At 38.9% G+C, this 20,630-nt stretch overlaps 1 protein-coding gene and 1 long non-coding RNA gene across 4 annotated transcripts; one reads left to right on the top strand and one right to left on the bottom strand.

Moving 5' to 3' along the window:
• Positions 1-1,945: 1,945 nt before the first annotated feature.
• LOC135106464 (CLOCK-interacting pacemaker-like) lies at positions 1,946-19,053 on the top strand. Of its 3 annotated transcripts, XR_010271321.1 has the most exons (6): positions 1,946-2,687; positions 5,481-5,573; positions 11,542-11,802; positions 12,941-13,129; positions 13,449-17,829; positions 17,878-19,053. XR_010271321.1 is itself a non-coding variant. In XM_064015476.1 (5 exons), exons 1-5 carry the CDS (start codon positions 2,586-2,588, stop codon positions 13,785-13,787), a joined length of 984 nt encoding a protein of 327 aa, XP_063871546.1. In that variant the 5' UTR covers positions 1,946-2,585; the 3' UTR covers positions 13,788-19,053. The 3 variants fall into 3 exon arrangements, 2 of the variants coding, with proteins under 2 accessions (XP_063871546.1, XP_063871547.1); XM_064015476.1 differs by having other exon boundaries at positions 13,449-19,053; XM_064015477.1 differs by lacking the exon at positions 5,481-5,573 and having other exon boundaries at positions 1,950-2,687; positions 13,449-19,053.
• LOC135106465 (uncharacterized) lies at positions 17,485-20,140 on the bottom strand. The gene is made up of 2 exons (XR_010271322.1): positions 19,855-20,140; positions 17,485-17,729 (listed from the first exon to the last, which is right to left on the bottom strand). It is a non-coding gene; the product is annotated as an uncharacterized LOC135106465 (long non-coding RNA).
• Between the last annotated feature and the right edge of the window lie 490 nt (positions 20,141-20,630).

The following is a 20,630-nucleotide window of genomic DNA, read 5'->3' on the forward strand; positions in this document are numbered from 1 at the left end:
TTTATATATATATATATATATATATATATATATATATATATATATATATATATATATATATATATATATATATATATATATATATATATATATATATATATTTTTTTTTTTTTTTTTTTTTTTTTTTTTAATCCGTATCTCTCTACACTTTCTGTTAGTAGTAGAAGTAGTAGTAGTAGTAGTGGTAGTAGTGGTGGTGGTGGTGTTGGTGGTGGTGATGGTGATAATAGTCATTCCTGTCACGATGGAATGCTCTCCTTTTGTAACAGAAATAAGAGCACCCTGCAGGTTGCAACACAGAAATAGGAGCATGAATTACCAATACTATTCCAACGTTGCATCACTTTACACACACCAACACAGAGCACACACTGGCAAGTTTGACATGGAGTAGACTTTCCGCTATGATCAGACCTTGACCATTTGTGTTTCTCGCGTAGACCTCGTGTAGGATGAACGAGACTGCTGAGCTCTTTGGCACTGAGAACGCTGCGTTGTTTAGAATACCTACTGACATTATAATACATTGAAATTCACTCTTTACCTCGTTTTTTTTTTTTTTTTTTTTTTTTTGAAGAGCAGTACTTTTTTTTTTTTTTTTTTGCTCTTTTGCCTCTTTTTTTTTTTCGTATTTTGGAGCTCTTGGTCACCCTCCTTTGCATACCCGCAAACAACAAGATCTCTGTTCCAAATCACGTGTGCTATGGTGAAAGGCATCACTTTGGTACGTTGACCCCTCGCGTGAGTAATACATGTGTAGCTGTGATATTTTCACTTCCCGACTCACTCACCTCAGTCATTTTTGACCTCTGTGTACAGGAGAAACAAGGTTAATGGACCCAACTGGCGGCATCGCCCAGTCCGGGAAGTGTGGGCTGCAGTGTCACGTGAAGGTCAGGTGAGAGGATTGGATTATTGCTGCTGGGTGGATTGGACACTGTTGGATCCTGCTTAGTCATGTGGTAGGCTAGCAACAGGGAGGGTGGAGCAGCAACGGAGTACCTTTATTCATCATTTGTTAGCAACAGTACCTACTCTCTGCTAGTTTTTTTTTTTTTTTTAACGCTTCGCTCTCTTCGAAGGACCATTTCTCATTATAATCCAGGTTTTCATTATTTTCTTATTGGTGATGTAGAATCCTAGTTAAGCTATCAGTAGAATTATGAAAGCACCTTTGAAAATCCCAATTCTTCCATTATAATCTGTTAAAAGTGCTCGAGTTGGGAGTCTGAGTTTGAAAGTGCAGTTTATATTTTGGCATCAATGATTTCACACTGAATCCCTTTGCTCCTAATTAAGAATACGATTATAAGCATTCTTTCGTGTTCGGCATCTTACGTTCTGACTTCAGAACTTTTCGTGTTGTTCTAGGGCGCCATATAACCCTGTTGCTGTGAAGTATTGAATTAGTCAATCAATGAATAAGCGCGTTGTTTAAACAGCATGTTCTGAAAGGATTTTTTTTTTTTTTTTTCGTGTGGATGTGAGAGATTCCTCGTTCCCGTTTTCATCACACCTCTTCGTAAGTTTACCAAATAAGTCATAATATTGTCAACACGTCCAACTCTGAGGAAAATTTAGTACTCATTATTTTTCTTTATTTTCTCTTTTACTTTTTTTCTTTGTAATCTCGAGTATTTTAAAGATCGCCTGTCAGAGAGAGAGAGAGAGAGAGAGAGAGAGAGAGAGAGAGAGAGAGAGAGAGAGAGAGAGAGAGAGAGAGAGAGAGAATTTTCCATCCCAGTGTTGATGATGGCAAAGGAAGCTACTACCTTTTCCATGGATATTAAAGACGCTCTTAGAATAGTAAATACTTAGATGCTGTAAAACTAACATTGATTGTAGAAGATACTATTATTGGTTTAGATTCTAGACTCTAGGAGTGGCGACATCGTACGACATGTTTTCCTGAGTCACGCTGCCGGCGGTGGCTGTTGGTGGCGGTGCAGACTCAACCATTATATTTACCAACCAGTATCTCCCTAGCTGATGAGAGGAAAGGGTGGTAGTGTTACGTATCCACATCAAATGTAACACGGTTCTTAGACAGATGTGAGACCTTTGTGTGAGGAAGAGAAGTGTGGAACTGGAAAAGTGGATATTGGAGTGAATGCTGAGCAGCCCCATTGATTTCACGAAAGTCTTGTACTGGACTGAGTTATGAAATTTGAGCGGAAAAAAGGTTACATACATACAACGCCTTCCACCCAGCAGGTGTTGTGTCTGCCCTCCTGAAGTGACAGCACCACATTTACACCCCGACCGCACCCTAGAAGATACAAAAACTTCGAAACAAAGGATAAGAACGGGTGTATCAGTGCTCATCCTCCAGCAAGAAAACTAGACAATATGCAGGGCGTATGATGAATCTGAGCGAGTTTCTATCTAGAGACATGAGCTGAACGGAGAAAATACCCGTGTTGGCAGAGAGTGGAGAAATCTTGTACTGGACCTGTGTACCTAACTTTCCTGTCTGTCACACCCAAGCTCTCCTTTGGTGCTGTGGCGGTGGTGGTGGAGGAAAGAACCGCCTCTTAATTGGAGTCAGAAATCTTTCCCCACCCTCAGCCAAGACGCCTCTTCCTATGACCAAGCTTCCCCAGGCCCCGAAAATGGGCGTGGGGGTGCATGAAGTGGTGGAGATGTATGCCACCAGTTTGTGTGATACGGAACCCATCGCCAAGAAGGTAAGAGGCTCGGTTTCCTTCCCTCAGTTGTCTTCCTTACATATTTTTGGGGGTTAGGATTTGACCCATGATCTTCCAAGTTTCCAGTAGGTAGTCATTAATGAAATATTGGTTCTCACTGGTGTCTTGTTCGGGTGAGTTCGCCTTTTGTTGTCTCGGTATGTTTATATCTTCCCACTATTCAAGTATTGTTTCTCACGTTTCATGTATAGTATATAGAGTGGCTGGTTTTCACTTTCACTTCGATAATTCGTATTATGAAATTAGAGTCGCAGTCTCCTTGGTAATGCCTTCCACATTTTTTTTGCTGGAAATCTATTCGAAATACAACTTTTTTTTTTTGTGTGTGTTGGGCGGGGTTCTAAAAAAAACACCTATATCTTGTCTTATCAGATCTTCACGTATTTGTAAAAGCCCAGTCAACTGTAGAATTATGTACGTTTGTGTATGTTGGTAACATGTCCATTGGTTTAGTATTCTAAGCATCCAAAGGGACGTATATAGGTAAGCACTGGCATAAGAGCATTTGGGAAGCTGTAGGAAGCCGTAGGCCTACACGTGATAGTCCCTTCAGTTATTATTCATACATGGTAGTTTACCTAACCCTAGCTACCATCTCTGTCCATAAACCTGCCCCTTCTCTAAGAGCTTCTGTTGCCTAGAATAGAACCATGGACCCACTGTCCTGCCAATCTTCAGCAAGGAATAAATAATTGTGTTCATAGACGTATACATGAAAGAGAGGGAGCAGCTTATTTCAGTCTTTGAGTCGAGGCAGGTAACGTGACTTGGGGAATCTTGAGTCAAAGTTAATTCTGTCTTACTGATTGCTGAGGTTCGTCAGACAGACGATAGAAATATCATCTTGATGTTAATACACATAAATGAAAAAAAAATCGGTAGTTCTTCAGTTCAGATTATAATTAAAGGTGTTTCGTGCTCATTAATGCAACACGGCAGTAAAACATTCATTTTTTTTCTTTTATTTTTTCTCTCCCGCTCCGATCCTGATAAAGCAAAAAAAAAAAGATTTTTTTAAATTTTTTTTTAAGATGAGTACGATGATTTTTTTTTTTTTTTTAAGTATTTAAAGTTATGGTTTATTTATAGCGTTTTTGCCGTTTTAAGGAAGTTTATAATTTTGTCTATATCTGTCTCCTGATCATGGTTATTTCTGAAACCACAAATGCTAACTCTCTCTCTCTCTCTCTCTCCTCTCTCTCTCTCTCTCTCTCTCTCTCTCTCTCTCTCTCTCTCTCTCTCTCTCTCTCTCTCTCTCTCTCTCTCTCTCTCTCTCTCTCTCTCTCTCTCTCTCTCTCTCTCTCTCTGTGTGTGTGTGTGTGTGTGTAAGTTCTGCCAGTTCCGTGAAGGGTCAGGCAATGCAGCTGTCCTTGAAGCGGCAAATCAATTTTCAGACAGTTGGAATGTGCGTTCCTCAAACCTGGAGTGTTGGAAAGGCTTAAACTTCGCTGCTCTAATGAAAGCCTGGTGTTTGAGATGCGGACGCTTATTTGTTAGTGTAGAAGTGGCCGAAGGTTAGATATCTTGCCAGAGAATTCGACAATTTTTTATCTTTTTTTTTTTTTTTTTTTTTACTTATTTTCTTATACACAATGGTTAGAAGAGTTTGCCCATATATATATTTTATTTAATACGAGGACGTTATATTTAATTTTGGATATGAAAAATTGATATCTGATAGATTTGTTTTAATTATCATATCTGTACTCGTATAAATTCTATAATCATTTCCGGTTTTATAACTGAAATAAGAGTAACTTTTTTTCTACTCAGCCTCTTCTTTTTTATTGAGTTTACATAGTTTTCTTTTCATCCCTTGTTATTGATTTAGTTTTATCCACTCGTGAATATATTTTTGATCCCTCTATTTTGAATATCCGCTCTTCACAGCATGATAAGTTAAAATTTTGTATACCTGCTTCATTACTTAACCATTTTCGTAACTTACATGAATATTTTCTGTTCCATTTGGAAACGTTTTCACTCTCTCTCTCTCTCTCTCTCTCTCTCTCTCTCTCTCTCTCTCTCTCTCTCTCTCTCTCTCTCTCTCTCTCTCTCTCTCAGCTTCATATTTTTTTTTCTTCACCAGTTTTTTAATCCTCCCTCAACCAGGTCCCTTTCGTAAGACTTCTTTATATACATTCCATCCATTCTCTTTCAGCCTCGTATCTTTCCCCTGAGAGAGTGAGTTACCATTGCACCTTTCCCCTCCTACCTGGCTGTGGATGAGACAGTCGTTCCCTTTTGTGACTTGACTGAATCACTCTCTGCTTCTTGACTGACTGAAATGCAGTGAGAGTTTAGAAGAAAGCGAGTGGACAGAGGTGATCCTTGTGAACTTACCACGTTGCTGTGATCATTATCCTCTCTGTCCGGACACGTCTCTCTTGGTCAGCTGATTGTGAGATCTTATTCAATCTTCCTGTTGTTGTATTATTAGTATAGGTTTTTTCGTTTGTTACTAGCTGAACCGGGGTCTTCTTCCTTGTTAGGAGTGCTAGGCTTAGTTTACTATGATTCGACTGAAGGTATCTAAGTTGTATATAACAGTATTTCAGGGATTTGACTCTGTAATTTGTCTCTGTAAATCATAAAAAAAAAAGAAGTACTTCGTTTATGAATTGTAAAAAAAGAGGATTGATGCAGATCACTCGTGTATATCTTTAGAAGCCTAATGATATAAAGGCAAAGGACTCCACTGCTGCTTTATAATACCATGACCCATTCAGTGTTGGCTTTCCTAGGCTCAGTACATTTCTTTCCCGATTACAGAACGGAAATGTGCTGTCACTTGCCAGTATTGCCAACCCTTCCCTGAACGCAAACCTTCCACTTCCCGTAGCCTTCACTCCCTCTCCTTCCAAGGTACTGATCATTCTTGTAGCACATAGCAAGAAGGCACTTATTTCGAATGGATTTGACCTCAGTCGCTGCGTCAAAAGCGTGCTAGTTGGCTATGTGGGTGAGGGCGGTGGCATGCGACTACACGTGTCTAGAGAAAGAGGAGGGGGAGGAGGAGTCCCCATCTGGTAGCCCCACCCAGTCAGGCACTTACCACAACCCAGACTCCCCTTTCTCCCCCACCCCTCCTTGCCCTAAAAACCTCGTTAGCAGTTGCCTGACGCTGACTGCACGCTAGATGTTACATAGATACGAGAGTTCTCCGTCTGGGAATGCTGTGTTGATAATTAGTATGATTCCCATGATTCAGCCAGCTTGGTTTGGTGAAGGAGAGGGGCGCTTGTTGAGGCTATCGTAAAAAATGGTGCTGAGGTGGTGAGGTGCAGGTGTTAGTGCTGAGGTGATGTGCATGTGTGGCTGTCATGAAATTAATGATTTTGTGGTGGGTACGCTTGGGGACTTATCAAGGGTACCGAATTCATATTTCAACTTATTCTCTCTCTCTCTCTCTCTCTCTCTCTCTCTCTCTCTCTCTCTCTCTCTCTCTCTCTCTCTCTCTCTCTCTCTCTCTCTCGTAGGCGTTCGAGTACTCATAGTATTTGTAACCACACACTCGTCACTCGTGTTATACTGAAACTCACAGTAGACATGAATGGCGGTGTGATGTGAAAGTGAACTTTTGTACCGACAAAATAATTATATTTTCCTGATATTGAGCTTTCTGTTAACTTTCTTAGCTTATTACCACCTATTAGATTGCACTTTACAGGACTAATGATGTGTTTATAATCTAGTAAACAGGAACTTTGCAAGGAGTGTCTTTGAATCTTGGTGTGGTTTTTTTGTACCTTTGAGCTTTCATCTTCGTCGCCTTTCACTTCTCAGACTCTGCAAGGGCACTCGGCGATGGGTTGCAGAGCGTTTTACTCATTCTGGTCACATATTCCCTTCCTTTCATGCTCTTTTATGTTCGTGATGGAGTGCCGGATGCCTTTTGATGGAAGGAGACACTTGGAAGTCTGAGAGTGATGATATAGGAGGATGAAGGAAGGAAGGAAGGAGAGTGATGATTGAAGGAAAGAAGAAGGGAGAGTGAAAGTGATGAATCTGAGACAAATTATTGGATTCCAAGGTGGGTAATGACGTCGTAGGTTACCTTTGTATTGATTTGAAGATTCATGGATACATTTTTTTCTACTTGGTACTTTTCCTGCACAGCTATCGACTCCATTGAAGGTTGAATATATTGGCTAATGCGTCGGTGCATGCAGAATAAAGTCCTAAGCAAAAAGGGCAAGGTTGTCAGGATGAACCAATGCCAATGACAGTACACTAGGTCAGTTACTAGAATAAAAAGTAACCAGAGGAAGTCACTGCTCTGGCTACACTCTGGTCAGTTACTTGGAGAGAAACTTAGATGCTTAGTAAGGTTTATGATTTCTTGTGCCTCGTCTTCACATGTGCACGAAATTCAATATATATATATATATATATATATATATATATATATATATATATATATATATATATATATATATATATATATATATATATATATATATATATATATATATATATTTTTTTTTTTTTTTTTTTTTTTTTTTTTTTTTCATGTATGTGCATTATCGTCAAGATGATATTTCCATCGCCTGTCCCTAGATTTATTATTGTCACTAAACTGTCTTCTGGGTGTTTCTGAAGATAGATTTACTCTACTTTGGCGTCATTTCAGGAAGGCCCGTAGTCAGATACGCTCTGCCCTCTCGCTACGCCTATTTTCAGAAGACCACAAATATGATTAGCAGTATTTTCAATAGTGTTTTTCGTTTTAATAATGTAGAAGTCTTATTAATCTGCCACTAGAATCGTAAAAAAAAACATCCTTAAAACTTCAACTGGAGCCTTTTGAATGTAGTGGAAGTACGACTAGAAGTGTTTCAGAATATTTGCTGGTCAGGAGGCAGAGAAGGAGAGGAGGAGGAGGAGGGGGAGGAAAAGGGCCTGGTGTGCCGGAGTGGCGCTAATGTTTGATGCAGCTCTGTGGGGCGGGGTTGTGATGACCCGGAAGTCTTGTCTGGCAGGTGGAACGTTTGGGGAATCCAGTAACTGGCATTAGTGTCACCATCACCACCATCACTCGTGTTGGTGCCTCTCTCTCTCTCTCTCTCTCTCTCTCTCTCTCTCTCTCTCTCTCTCTCTCTCTCTCTCTCTCTCTCTCTCGTGCATTCCCGTATTTCTCATTACATTTTTTTTCTTTTTTTTCTCTTCACCTATATAAATGACTTCCTTCTTTGTCTTAATTCTTCGTAGCTTGTTCTTCATTCCATCTCTCTCTCTCTCTCTCTCTCTCTCTCTCTCTCTCTCTCTCTCTCTCTCTCTCTCTCTCTCTCTCTCTCTCTCTCTCTCTCTCTCTCTCTCTCTCTCTCTCTCTGCTGTTTCACTATTGCGGGAGACAAGTTACTCATGCAGCAGGAAGGGAGATTATTACATTTATACGAGACCACTGCTTTCAGGTTGATTAATGTAAGAAAAGGTTAAAAAAATTGTGCTTTCCAGCCTCATTTTATCTTCTTTCACTCTCTCTCACGTGTCATGTCTTACCGTCACCAGCAAGTGTTCTTCAGTTTCATAAAGGCAAACACATATATTGACATGCAAAGCTGTTCTGATGTGTTATTTGTTCGATTTTATAAAGACAAACACATATATAGACATACAAAGCTGTTTAGACGTATTATTTGTTTGGTTTCATATAGAAAATGCATCTGTAGATACCTAAAGCTGTTCTGTTGCGTTATTCGTTCGGTTTCATATAGACAAACATCTATGGACATGCAAAGCTGCTCTGCCGTTTCTTAGTTCGCAACAAATTTTGTAGGTAGTGTAGTAATATTCTGACTGGGACAGTGTTGGAAATTAAATGTTTTTTTTTTTTTACATTTACTTTACAATGGTGTTCAGTATCCTGTTTCCCAACGCCATTATGAACAAATCAAATAGTCAAATAGAGAAAGTAATTAGCACACAGGAAACATTAAATATAAGTGATTGACAATCATTATAAGTTGCGAGTAGTTAGATGGAATAAAGAAGAAAAACCTTGTTGTATATGTAGGATGAAAGTCTTATTTCATTTAATACCACTGTAGTAGCTAAGTAATATTAAATAAACAACATAACATGAAGTTGTTATTATTACTACTCGACATGAAGAAAAAAAGGAAAAGAAAACAAGAACATTTAAATTTGTACGCGGCTAAGTAAAATTTCATATCAACACGAATACTACATAACAGCTATCTGCCTGAATGATTTAGTGAAAATGCGTAGTAATAGAACAACAATGGCAAGGCAAACCGGGGGATGGATGACAAGGTAGCAAGGTGGATGACGGGGCATAGGTGAACAGCTGGCAAGGAATGAAGTAGTGGATAGTGGGGCCTTCAGCGTGGATGGGCTGCAAGACTAGTGGTTAGGGGACGCAGTGTGGGAGGAGGGGAGATATTTCAATGGTCCATGCAACACCAAAGCATTGATTAGTTGTTAGGTGGTGGTGGTGGTGGTAGTGGTGTAGTGTGGCGTACCTGAGAGAGAGAGAGAGAGAGAGAGAGAGAGAGAGAGAGAGAGAGAGAGAGAGAGAGAGAATCAATGCCTGGAGCTAAATTTCACATGTTGCGTGTTTTACGGTGTGTGTGTGTGTGTGTGTGTGTGTGTAGTAATCCATTAACTTAAAATGCAATCAGTGAAAATTTTCTTTTGAACATTTATACCTTGTATATCTTATAGAATTTCTGAATATTTGTTCTCTAGTCGTGAATGGACTCCAGGAAGAGAGAGAGAGAGAGAGAGAGAAGCGGTGTAATCAGATTCTCCGTCCCGTCTTCAGCTCTCTTCCATCCAATCTCTCTCCCTTCCTTTCCTTTCACCCTTCTCCTCCTCCTACGCAGCTGTTTCGTAATTCTCGTAATTCACCCCTCCTTCCCACAAGCGGTGGGTCGACCATTGCGCAAGCATACAAAAATACACTAGAAATTAAAGGGGAACTTGGGTTTGCCTGGCCCTCTGCGTCGTGGGAAGGATCAGTGTTGCCACACCAGGCGGAGGCGGAGGGTGTTGTTAGAGGGATGCCAGGAATACTACGCAGGGAAATAAGGTTATCCCGATATAACATTACGTAGGAAGATGGGTGGGGGGACTTAGTTAGGGAAGGGAATGAATGGGAGGTGACTATACACTCCAGAAGGCTGCTCGAGTGAGGAGAATATCTTACGGGAAAGATTAAGTAAAGCTTGATTTAATATTGTATAGGGGTTGCGAATGCTGGAGTTGGTTAGGGAAGGGTATGAATGAAATGTATGGACTCCAAAAGCAGCTGGAGTGAGAAGTGGAAGTCCAGATTGTAAGACTAAACCGTGAACTACTGAGGAGGACTGGAAGTGGACTAAGGAAGGAAATGAATGAGAGGTAGATACACTGTCATAGAAGCCAGAATGAGGAAAGTAAGTTCATATTCAAGAGAATATTGCATGATGAATGTTAAAATATTGTTTGATATGCCATGTAGGTAGACTGATTGAGTAAGGAGAAGGGATGTATGGAAAGAATTTTATTATACACGATTTCAGTGAGAGAAAGGTCATGTAAGGGAGAAAGTGTAGGAGAAAGAGAAAAGGTTAGACAAATAAAACACGGTATTACTGCACTGAAAAGTTTAAATATTATACATGTATAACTCATAGGACACGGAATGAAGAGTTACAAAGCTGTTACGAAGGACTGTGATGAAAATGATGACGTAAGAGTTAGCAGCAGATTAATAGGCAGCATTTCGTTTTCATCCTCTACGGAGCTCGTGAAATGAAGCCTTGACATCAATTGCCCTCTCTCTGACAATGAATAAAGGATGCTATGTGTTTTGTGCTTCAGTATTAATAAAGCTTTGTATAACCATAAAGTTGCTTTGAAATACTGGCACACACACACACACACACACACACACACACACACACACACACACACACACACACACACACACACACACACACACACACACACACAGCTAAGTAAAGCACATACCAAAAAAGAAAATATATATATATATATATATATATATATATATATATATATATATATATATATATATATATATATATATGCCTCTGTTTTTAGTAATCTTAATTTGCAACTAGGGGAACCATAATTGCTACCACCTGCATTGTTTTATTTTCATGTTAGGAGGATGCAGGACAGAAGGTAGAAGCTCTTTTTTTTTTTTGAGCCTACAGGAAAAGTGATTTGTAACATAAATTTGAGTCTTAATTGACTGTGACTGGTTTGGTCTGGGGTGAGAGAGGTTGAGTGAGGTCTCTTAAGCAACAAGCTGGTGACCTTAGCACACACAGCAGGGGAATGGGAATCATGCTCTCCTGCTCTTCCCTGTGGTTGCTAACATGATATGAAAATTGAATGTGGAGGGATTTGATATATGTCATGGCATTTGGGAAGGAAAATAGGTATTGTGGTTTGAGTATTAAAGTGACATCTTTGTTGAAGAATATACAGGTATAGTTGTTCATATTGTTGTTTATTATATTAGACTTCCTATTGATCCTGTAAGTGTATTTTGCATTATTTTTATGTGCAATAATACTTTGGGAAAATGACAGTAGAAAACTCCAAAATGGTTTGGAATCATGACAAAAAAAGAGAAGTGGCATTGTTTAAGTTTTGAACTTTCTTGTGTAGATCAAGTGAAATTTTAGTTGTTTTGCTTTCTTACATTCATTTGTTTCAAAGACACATACACCAGCAGGTTGACTAATGTGCAACCTGGTATTAAGAAAGGACCCAAAAAATACTTAGAAGAATGCCACTAATGAGAAGAGAAATGAGCTGGCAGAGTAACAACTAACTATGTGTCCCTTTATTTCAGGAATCAGTGGTGTCTTCCAGCACAGGGCAGCAGGACTTCAAGAGGAGACTGTCAGAGATTGCCCAAGACGCCTCCCCACAGCCTCTCAGTCCTGCCTTAGAAGACCCTCCCTCCTCGCCTTCTCCAGATCTCAGCACCAGCAGGAAGGAGATCAGCAAGAGGGCACGTGTGGAGAGATCACCCTCACCAGACAGTGACACTGACAGTAAAAGCAAAGAATCCTACACTTCCAGAAGAAAGAGGTTCCTGAGGACAGCAGAGGTATGAGGGTTTTGTTTTTTAAAGATTTATGCTGGCAACTCTTGTGTGGTCTTACTCTGGTACTGGTTAATCTTGTGTTGCCTTCTGTTATTGGTTAGTCTTGTATCATCTTGTTATGTTTTTGGCTAGGTTTGTATTATCTTACTGGCTAATCTTGTGTTGTCTTGCACTGTTATTGGTTAGTCTTGTGTTGCCTTGTTACGTTATTGGGTGATCTTGTGTCATCTTGTTGTGGTATTTGGGAATCTTGTGTTGTCTTGTTCTGTTATTGGCTAATCTTGTGTTGTCTTGTTGTGGTATTAGGTAATCTTGTGTTGTCTTGTTGTGGTATTAGGTAATCTTGTGTTGTCTTGTTCTGTTATTGGCTAATCTTGTGTTGTCTTGTTGTGGTATTAGGTAATCTTGTATTGTCCTGTGGTATTGGGTGATTTTGTGTTGCCTTATTGTGGTATTGGGTAATCTTGTGTTGTCTTGTTTTGGTATTGGGTAATCTTGTGTTGTCTTGTTCTGGTATTATATAATCTTGTGTTGTCTTGTTCTGTTATTGGGTAATCTTGTGTTGTCTTGTTCTGGTATTGTATAATCTTGTGTTGTCTTGTTCTGTTATTGGATAATCTTGTGTTGTCTTGTTCTGTTATTGGGTAATCTTGTGTTGTCATCTGCTTTTGGCTAATCTTGTGTTGCCTTGATCTGCTGTTTTCATCTGTTATTGGGTAATCTTTGTCGTCTTGTTCTGTTATCTGCATTGTTATTGTGGTGTAATTTTTTCATCAGCTTGTTGCCTACTCTACAGTCACTATTATGTTTGTTTTGAAAGAGTGGCATAATAAAAATATATAAAAGTTTATTTTTTCATGCACCTCATCTCTTTGTCACTTCCCATATAGTGATGGTGTATTAAAATCAATATACTGTCTCCTTCACTTGTTCTGTTACCGGTATTTTTATTGTGGCATCATACTTTTTTTTTAATTAATACTAGTCACTACTATGCTTGCTTTAAAAATGTGGCATAATAGAAATATATGAAAATCTATTCATTCATGTGCTTACCATTATCAGCTTGCCTCCCATCATTTAGTGTTGGATCAAAATAAAAATAGTCTTCTTTGTCATTCATTCACTTCCCATCCCTCAGGCTCTGCGGCAGTCTGGGCTCCTGGACATCACCATGAAGACTGCAGATCTCCTCAGGAAGAATCAGCAGCTGCAGCGGGAGATTGAGGACCTGCAGAGGCAAACTAAGAAATTTGTACTGTCTGTTCTCTCCAATCCTGAGAACAGCCACATTCTTGAAAACATCCGGTCTGGAGCACAATTATATGAGGTGAGTCAGGCAGTTGCTCATATCATCTTCCTCACAGGTTATATGAGTAAAGTGCAATAGGACATGATAGAAAGGAATATGCACTCACCCAGGTCATCTTCCACACAGGTTTTATAGGTTAAGTGGAACAGGACATGATAAGGAGAAACATGCACTCACCCAGGTCATCTTTCTCACAGGTTATACAAGTGAAGTGCAACAGATTATGATAGGAAGGGACAGACACTTATCCAGGTTATCTTCCTCACAGGTTATATGAGTGCAGTGCAATAGAACATGATAAAAAATGGATAGACACTTACTTGGGTAATTTTTCCAGGTTGTGGTGCCAGGGTCCCAGGGCATCATGTCTGTTTCAACACAACAAACAGACGTGAACATGAATGTGGAGACGAGCCAGACAGAGGTTGAAGATGAAGAAGATGATTCCTTAATCTCGGCAGTACCTCAGATTAATCCCTTCTCAGCCACAGTGGAGGCAGACAGTGGTCTCAGTAACCCCTCACCGCAAAGTAACTTTTCCAATTCCCCAGCTTCCTCTGTCAGTAGCTTCTCCAATGACACCTCTTCTCTCTCTGAGGACGATAGTTCATCTGAAGAGGAGAACTTATCCTCTCCGAAGCTTATCTCAGCTAAGAGTGACAGGAAGCCTTGCTAGTTCTTTACCTGTTTTTGTTATTTTGGTAAGAGTGTGGAAGGTACTTTATTTTATTTTACTTTGTTTTCTTAAGAATACTCGTTATTATTATTTGGTGACAATGGCTTTTATTTAGTATGAGAAAGGAGATAGGGAGTGAAACAAGTGCTGTGTTCCTCTCATTGGCACTTCAGTGTCAATGAACTTTATTTTAGTTGCCATGTGATGACAAATGAAAATTGCAGTTGTAACTAAAATTCAAGAAGTTGCAAGATGTAGATTTTCTTATAGTGTTTCAAAATTGATAATACAAACATTGTGAAATATGTGCATTGTATACAAATCTTCAACAAACACTATACATATATATCTACATGAAATCTTTATGGCACAAATTTATTGTGTTTGGTGTTGATCATTGTGTTGCTCTGAATCCCAAATGCTCAGACTTAAAAGATACACAACAGAAAAAGGAAGAGTGAAATAGTAAGCAGTGAAACTGGATGTGTCTCATGGTGGCATTTTGGACTCTCGGCATCACTTGGATCCACACATACAGGAAAGCTGTTCACATCTATGGCTATGCTACTAAGCCTGCCACTGTGGAAAGGAGGGATGTCAAGTGTTTTACTATTATGAATTGTGATATGTGTGTTTATTTTTATACTATTTAAATTATTTACTGGATGCAAGGAACGATGAGCAATATAAACCCTCCATTGTTAAGTGGTGGCTGGATACAGTGTGTCTTGGTCATGCCCACCACCACAGAGGAGGAACTCGTGAGGTGGGATGCTGATGAGGCGTCAATGGCCACTCTTTGGTACAGTCGTGGTCAGAAGCCATGTAACACTGCACTCCATTTCTCTGTATTTAGAGTTCCTCTCAAACTTGTTCTCTAATCTGCTGAGAATCCATCAGATGTGACATTTTGTAAAGGGACTATCTGGAGATTAGAGGATGTAAGATGGATAGGAAATACAACTTACAGCGGAAGTGAGTGCAGAAAGTTATTTGACCCCTGATGACACCTGTACTGTAATGCTTGGCACAAGCCCCCACTGAGTGCTGAGCTGTGCTGTAATCTGCCCAGTTCTTAGCTTCATTTCATTCCAGTTGCAAATCAAGGTTAAGGCAGCCAACCTTCTCTCAGACCCTTGGCAGCTCTTGTCTTTTTTTTTTTTTTTTTTTTTTTTTTTTTTTTTTTTTTTTTAAGCAAGCCTTATTTATTTACTTTTGTTCTGCTGAACATGAACTACTTAGGGAATCATTCACTTCTTGTATAAGTTGAAATGTAGAAACATTTAATCTACGGCCCTGTGTTCTTGAAAATATATCTGACATTGGCTCTAATGGGCTCTACTTTTAAAAGTTTTCATTGTTTTAATGAAGATTTGAATAAAAAAAATGGACAAGTTTTAAATCAGACTTACATATCTGAGTTGAATGTTAAGATAGAGTCCCATGTAGTTCAGTCTGATAATATATAAACATACTGATGATGTTAAATTTCAAAAGAGGTACAATTCTTCTGTGATACCAATCTCCTATCTAAACCCAAAGATTTGATGCTCCAAATTTAAGTATTTATAAACCTCCAAGGGAAGGTCTGCAGGGTTTGTCCTGTCTCTGGTGTTCTGATCTGCAGCTTGAGGATGACGAGTGAGATTCTAGAATTAGTTTTTTATGTGTGATTCTCACTTATAGGTGACTGTAGCTTTATTAGGTATTTTAGCTGAGTGGGGCTGCAAGACAGACCCTGGTAGGGGAATGTGGCTTTCCTTGCTGTCTATGCCATCACCAAGCAGTCTTGAGTATTGGTTCTCAGTGGATGTTAGTTTGCCCTGATGGAGTAATTGCCATTTCAGTGATAATGGGACTCCTTATGCAACTGTAAAAGACTGCTGTCCACACTTTCCCTCCCTATGGTGCACCATGGGCAATGAACACTGGTGTCAGATGATGGCCGACACTGAGAACCTTAGTCTTGAGTCCCTGCTTTCTTGTCTTGTCATGGCTGCAGCTCACCAGTGCTCTCAACTTACTGTAAATATGATGAACTCTTACTGTTCGCTGGTGAAGCATTGCCTGACCAAATCTCACTTTATACAGATGGAAAGGAGCTGTATTCTTTTTATTTCCTCTAAGTTAGTCACTCATGTGGCTTTGATATGAATATGCTGGACATGTCATAGCAGCACTTTTTTTTTTTATGTGTGTGTGTGTGTGTGTGTGTGTGTGTGTGTGTGTGTGTGTGTGTGTGTGTGTGTGTGTGTGTGTGTGTGTGTGTGTCTTTTTTTTACACATTTGTATTGCATTATTGTACTACGCAAGATTTCATTCATTTTTACATGCATAAAAATATGCTGTTTCTTCCTTGAATCAACCTCTCACAAGTTTTTACACATTTATGCATACAAGCAAAAGTCATGTATATTTCGTATACAGTTAGCACACAAGGGTTGAATTTCAAGAACGTGTTTCAGTGTTTGGTTCAGTACAACTGTTGTTGTTGCCTTTTCTCATTGGTACCCTAACCATTTATGAATTGTGTTAGACATGAACTACATCCACAAGCTTGCCTTTATGCTTCATTAAGACAAACACCTGAAATTGAGTCACTTACAAATTACCCATAACCCCGCAAGGTTTGTCCACTTTACGTATTTATTAGTTTCATGGTCTGTTTGTCTAACAAACCAGGCCAATGTCACCACAAAGGGCACCTTAGTTTCATACTTATGAATTACTTCAAGCAGTTTTTTTGACATCTACATTAAGCTTTCTTTTCTTTTATTCTGCTTTACATGTTTTTTTTTTTTTTTTTTTTACTCCTGTAATTTCCAAACAACTTCCCTTTTTATTTTTATTTATTTATTTTTTATTTATTTTTTTTTTAGTGTGCTCTCCCATTTGACAAAATGTTGCATCCTTTCCAAAATCTTGGTGCAAATTTTATTCAGTGAAATCACATACCCATCTCCAAGGTTGTCTCCTACACATTGTCTCTTAAATATACTGATGATTTTAAAGTTTACTTGAATTGCATCTTATGTGTAAGTCATTTTGCTGTCCTAGCACAATGAGGAGCCAAAGTGATGGTCTCATTCTGCTTTCAAGCAAAATTGTACTTTTTTTGTATCTTAAATAATAGCATAAAATTGTGATGGATTTGGAAAGTGTATCTTTAATGTCTTTTGCACATTCATAAGATTACATTCATAAGATATTTATATAACAAGCTGGGATCTCTGCTGAAGAGAAGTACCCAAGACAAAGTATCATGTTTTTTTCTCACTTTATAAGTAAAAATGCAAAGAAGAGTCTTAATTTATATAACAAGCAAAGCCAGAATTTGTTTGGAAACAGTTTGAGCATCAAGCTTGGTCTTGTTCACCCTATAACCCCTTTGCTGTCATCACCCATGTAGGAACTCTTTGGTGTGTGGGCTTGAGGTGTGTTCATGTCAAACACACTCGGTGCAGACGGTCTTTTGGTGCTAAATGCGTGCTAGTGTCGGGTGCAATGCCTGAACTCTCTTATTTAATACCTCCACAAACTTGGAGTGTTTCCTCAAGGATTTTATATTTTTTATATGGTTCTCATGGTTCTCATGATGTGACTTGCCTCCTAAAGCCCTTTGAGAAATGTCACCCTACTTGTAATGCGACGTGTGTTCCTTGTAATTATTTGGTATAATCTGCTTCAAAATATGTCCTTGTTATATAATGAATGTATTTGTAAATCCATATTTTCACAATAGGAATTACCAGCAGCTAGCTAGTTAGGTTGTTGGCTAGGGAAGGCAGTGAATTTCCTCCCATATTAACTATTTCTGAAGATGCATGTTGAAATGTATAATAATTTCTGATGTAACAGTGACTTAGTTACTTGTAATATGAATGTCTTGGTGACTGCTTCATTCTGGTCTTCACAGAGTGCTTCTCTTCATTCTCACACTTTCTGCAATAAAAGGCCTCTTTGAACACTGTGTGAACCTGTAATGTGGCATATGTGGTGTGTGTGTGTGTGTGTGTGTGTGTGTGTGTGTGTGTGTGTGTGTGTGTGTGTGTGTGTGTGTGTGTGTGTGTGTGTGTGTGTGTGTGTGTAGGGAAAGATTACATGTTGCATTCCTCAGAGCAATTCTTTTGCTTTCTCCTTTTTGGTCAGTGGAATCTGTTTCTTGAATTTGGACTATCTGCCTGACTCAAGTCTGCAGAATGTGGAGAGAGAGAGAGAGACAGAGAGAACTTCAGAGTGAGTCATGTTACCAAGTCCTTAATTATCTGAGTAACTGAATGCAAGGTAATCTATTATTCCATTACCACTTGCTCGTCTTCATTGAACTACATGGAAGGAATCAATCAAACATACACATTGTTGGTTAATGCTCCTGTTTTCCTTACATGAAAGTGTTGGCATTGAGTGATTGGTGAAGTAGCAATAATGTGGATTGTTGTGTCAAAAGGTATATACATATTTATGGTCTCAGGAAACTATTTATTATTATTATTATTATTATTATTATTATTATTATTATTATTATTATTATTATTATTATTATTATTATTATTATTGTACTACTTATATTTGCTGTACTATTGAAGTTCTTGGAACTTTTTTCCAGCTTTCTGCAATATTCCATCTCTATCATCTTTTACAACCTGTTGGGAATACAGAGATTTGTTTTGAATGTGTGTGTGTGTGTGTGTGTGTGTGTGTGTGTGTGTGTGTGTGTGTGTGTGTGTGTGTGTGTGTGTGTGAGGTGACTTAAGTGGATCATTGTTCAGAGCTAAGTAACAATCATCCAAGAACTTCATGTATTACAAGAATTTTCATAATTTCTGTCATGTCTTTTTCTTTTCTGTGTCTAATATTTGATGTTCAGGAAAAGAGGAGCTGAATAGAAATTGTCATTATCATTATTACTATTATTACCATTGCTATTTTATCATTATCATGTATTTGCTCTTGTCGTAAATCTGAAAAAACAAAAAACAAATAGGAGAAAACAGAGGTACAGTAATCATAGCAAAAGTACGCATACAATATGAAATTGGTGTGAAACTGTACAAGGAAGCATAGTGAAAGTGACGTGTTTATTTTCCAGTACATGTAAGAGAAAGGGTCCTTAATTTATTGTGTGAGGCGTCATCACTGCATTAGTGAGATGTGTAAGTGGTACACACCTTGGTTACCGGTACAAATAGTGTGTTGTAATTATTGTCAGATATTCTAGCTGTCCATCTTCTCCTTTTTGTAGAATAAACTGACCTGATTATTCTCATGGTGTCTTTTACTCATTCTTACGTATGCTAAGGAATGGCTGGAGGCTGACTGACTGGTGGTAGTGGCTAATGGTTGTGGTATGTGTGCAGTATCTCATTTTTTAACTAAGGGATGGCTGGAAGCTGACTGACTGGTGGTAATGGCTAATGGTTGTGGTATATGTGTAGTATCTTATTTTTAACTAAGGGATGGCTGGAGGCTGACTGACTGGTGGTAGTAGCTAATGGTTGTGGTATATGTGTAATATCTCTCTCTCATTCTTGAACTAAGGGATGACTGAAGGTGAGATGGACTGATGCATGCTGGTAGGAGTTTTGGAAAATATAAGCCTGTCAGTGAGTCACTTATTGGATATCGTTGATTCTACTAACATTTTTTCTCCTTTCCCTCATCCTCTTCATTCAATAAAAAAGAGAAGAGTATACAGGTAAGTAAAGGCCAGTTCTAATCAGTGTGTTAGTTCATCAGTCAGTCAGTAGCTGTAAACTTTTTTTTACTGACCGTCCCATTTTTCTCCTCGTTTCCTTTGAAAGTAATCCTTATGAGAACCTGGAGCGTTTAAAAGCAAAAACCCATATGCTTGGTTCCATTAACTTGCGGCTTGAAAATTGGGCCCATAACACTTAATTTAGAAAAAAAAAAAGTAAAAATTAATAACATGGCCAGTTTTTTTTTTTTTTATTTATTTATTTACCTATCTAATTTCTGTGAGTGGTGAGGTGAGAGAGTATTGAATGGATGACTAAGACGCTACTGGGGTAAAGTATATAGATGACTGCAGAAACTGATGAGGATTTACTTGGTCTACTGAAGCGTAATGTTGGTCCCCTTGACAGAATAGGAGGGCCAGGCGTGGCTGTCTGGAGGCATGGAACGTGAGAGCAAATGAAGCCTTATTGATACCCTCACCACTCCCGAAAACAAGAGGGGACACAGTAACTCATTCTTACCAAGATCAAAGCGATGGATTAGCGATGCATAGGGAAGCTTCGAAGCAAAACTTCGAAAACCTGAAGGAAGCCACAATCTACACTCAAAGTATCGAGAGTCTGTGGCGAGGCGTGATAGAGAGATCTATAACAAGCCCTCTGTTTGATCCTTATTAAACTTGCCGGTCACAATCTAGAAAGTAACGCCGGGTATCTTTCTCAGAATCTAGTACATGATAGAATGTACAGGTTTAAATATACGCCCTGAACTACACACTGGTACTCATGGAAGGCTGCTCTATATACTGTTCAGAATCCAGGTCATCCGATGGCTTTAATTCCCTCGTGACAATGTTAGAAATAATAAACCAAGGTACGGGGTATTTTACCTTAGTCATCCCTCTCAGAGTTGCATCAGAGGTTTTCTCATATAACGTCAGAGTGCTTCTCTTCAACCATTGGCCAGACTCCCTCTAACGTCACAGTAGAGTCGGTCTACGTGAAGAAGGGAATATCTGAATAAATGTATGTCGCTTTTTAACTCATATAGCACAGAACAATCACATAGCATGTCCTTTACCGGAGTATTCATGTTACCAGCACTGACAACAAGTACTAGTAGCTTTATGGGCAGATCGAGTTGGAG

This window comes from Scylla paramamosain, chromosome 13 (assembly GCF_035594125.1).
Source record: "Scylla paramamosain isolate STU-SP2022 chromosome 13, ASM3559412v1, whole genome shotgun sequence".
Lineage (NCBI taxonomy): Eukaryota > Metazoa > Arthropoda > Malacostraca > Decapoda > Portunidae > Scylla > Scylla paramamosain.

Excerpts from the sequence above, each read along its gene's own strand:
- LOC135106464 (XM_064015476.1), top strand. The coding sequence starts at position 2,586 with ATGACCAAGCTTCCCCAGGCCCCGAAAATGGGCGTGGGGGTGCATGAA. Across the intron at positions 11,803-12,940 it reads GGTTCCTGAGGACAGCAGAG|GCTCTGCGGCAGTCTGGGCT; the intron begins GTATGAGGGTTT and ends CCCATCCCTCAG. Across the intron at positions 13,130-13,448 it reads CTGGAGCACAATTATATGAG|GTTGTGGTGCCAGGGTCCCA; the intron begins GTGAGTCAGGCA and ends TAATTTTTCCAG.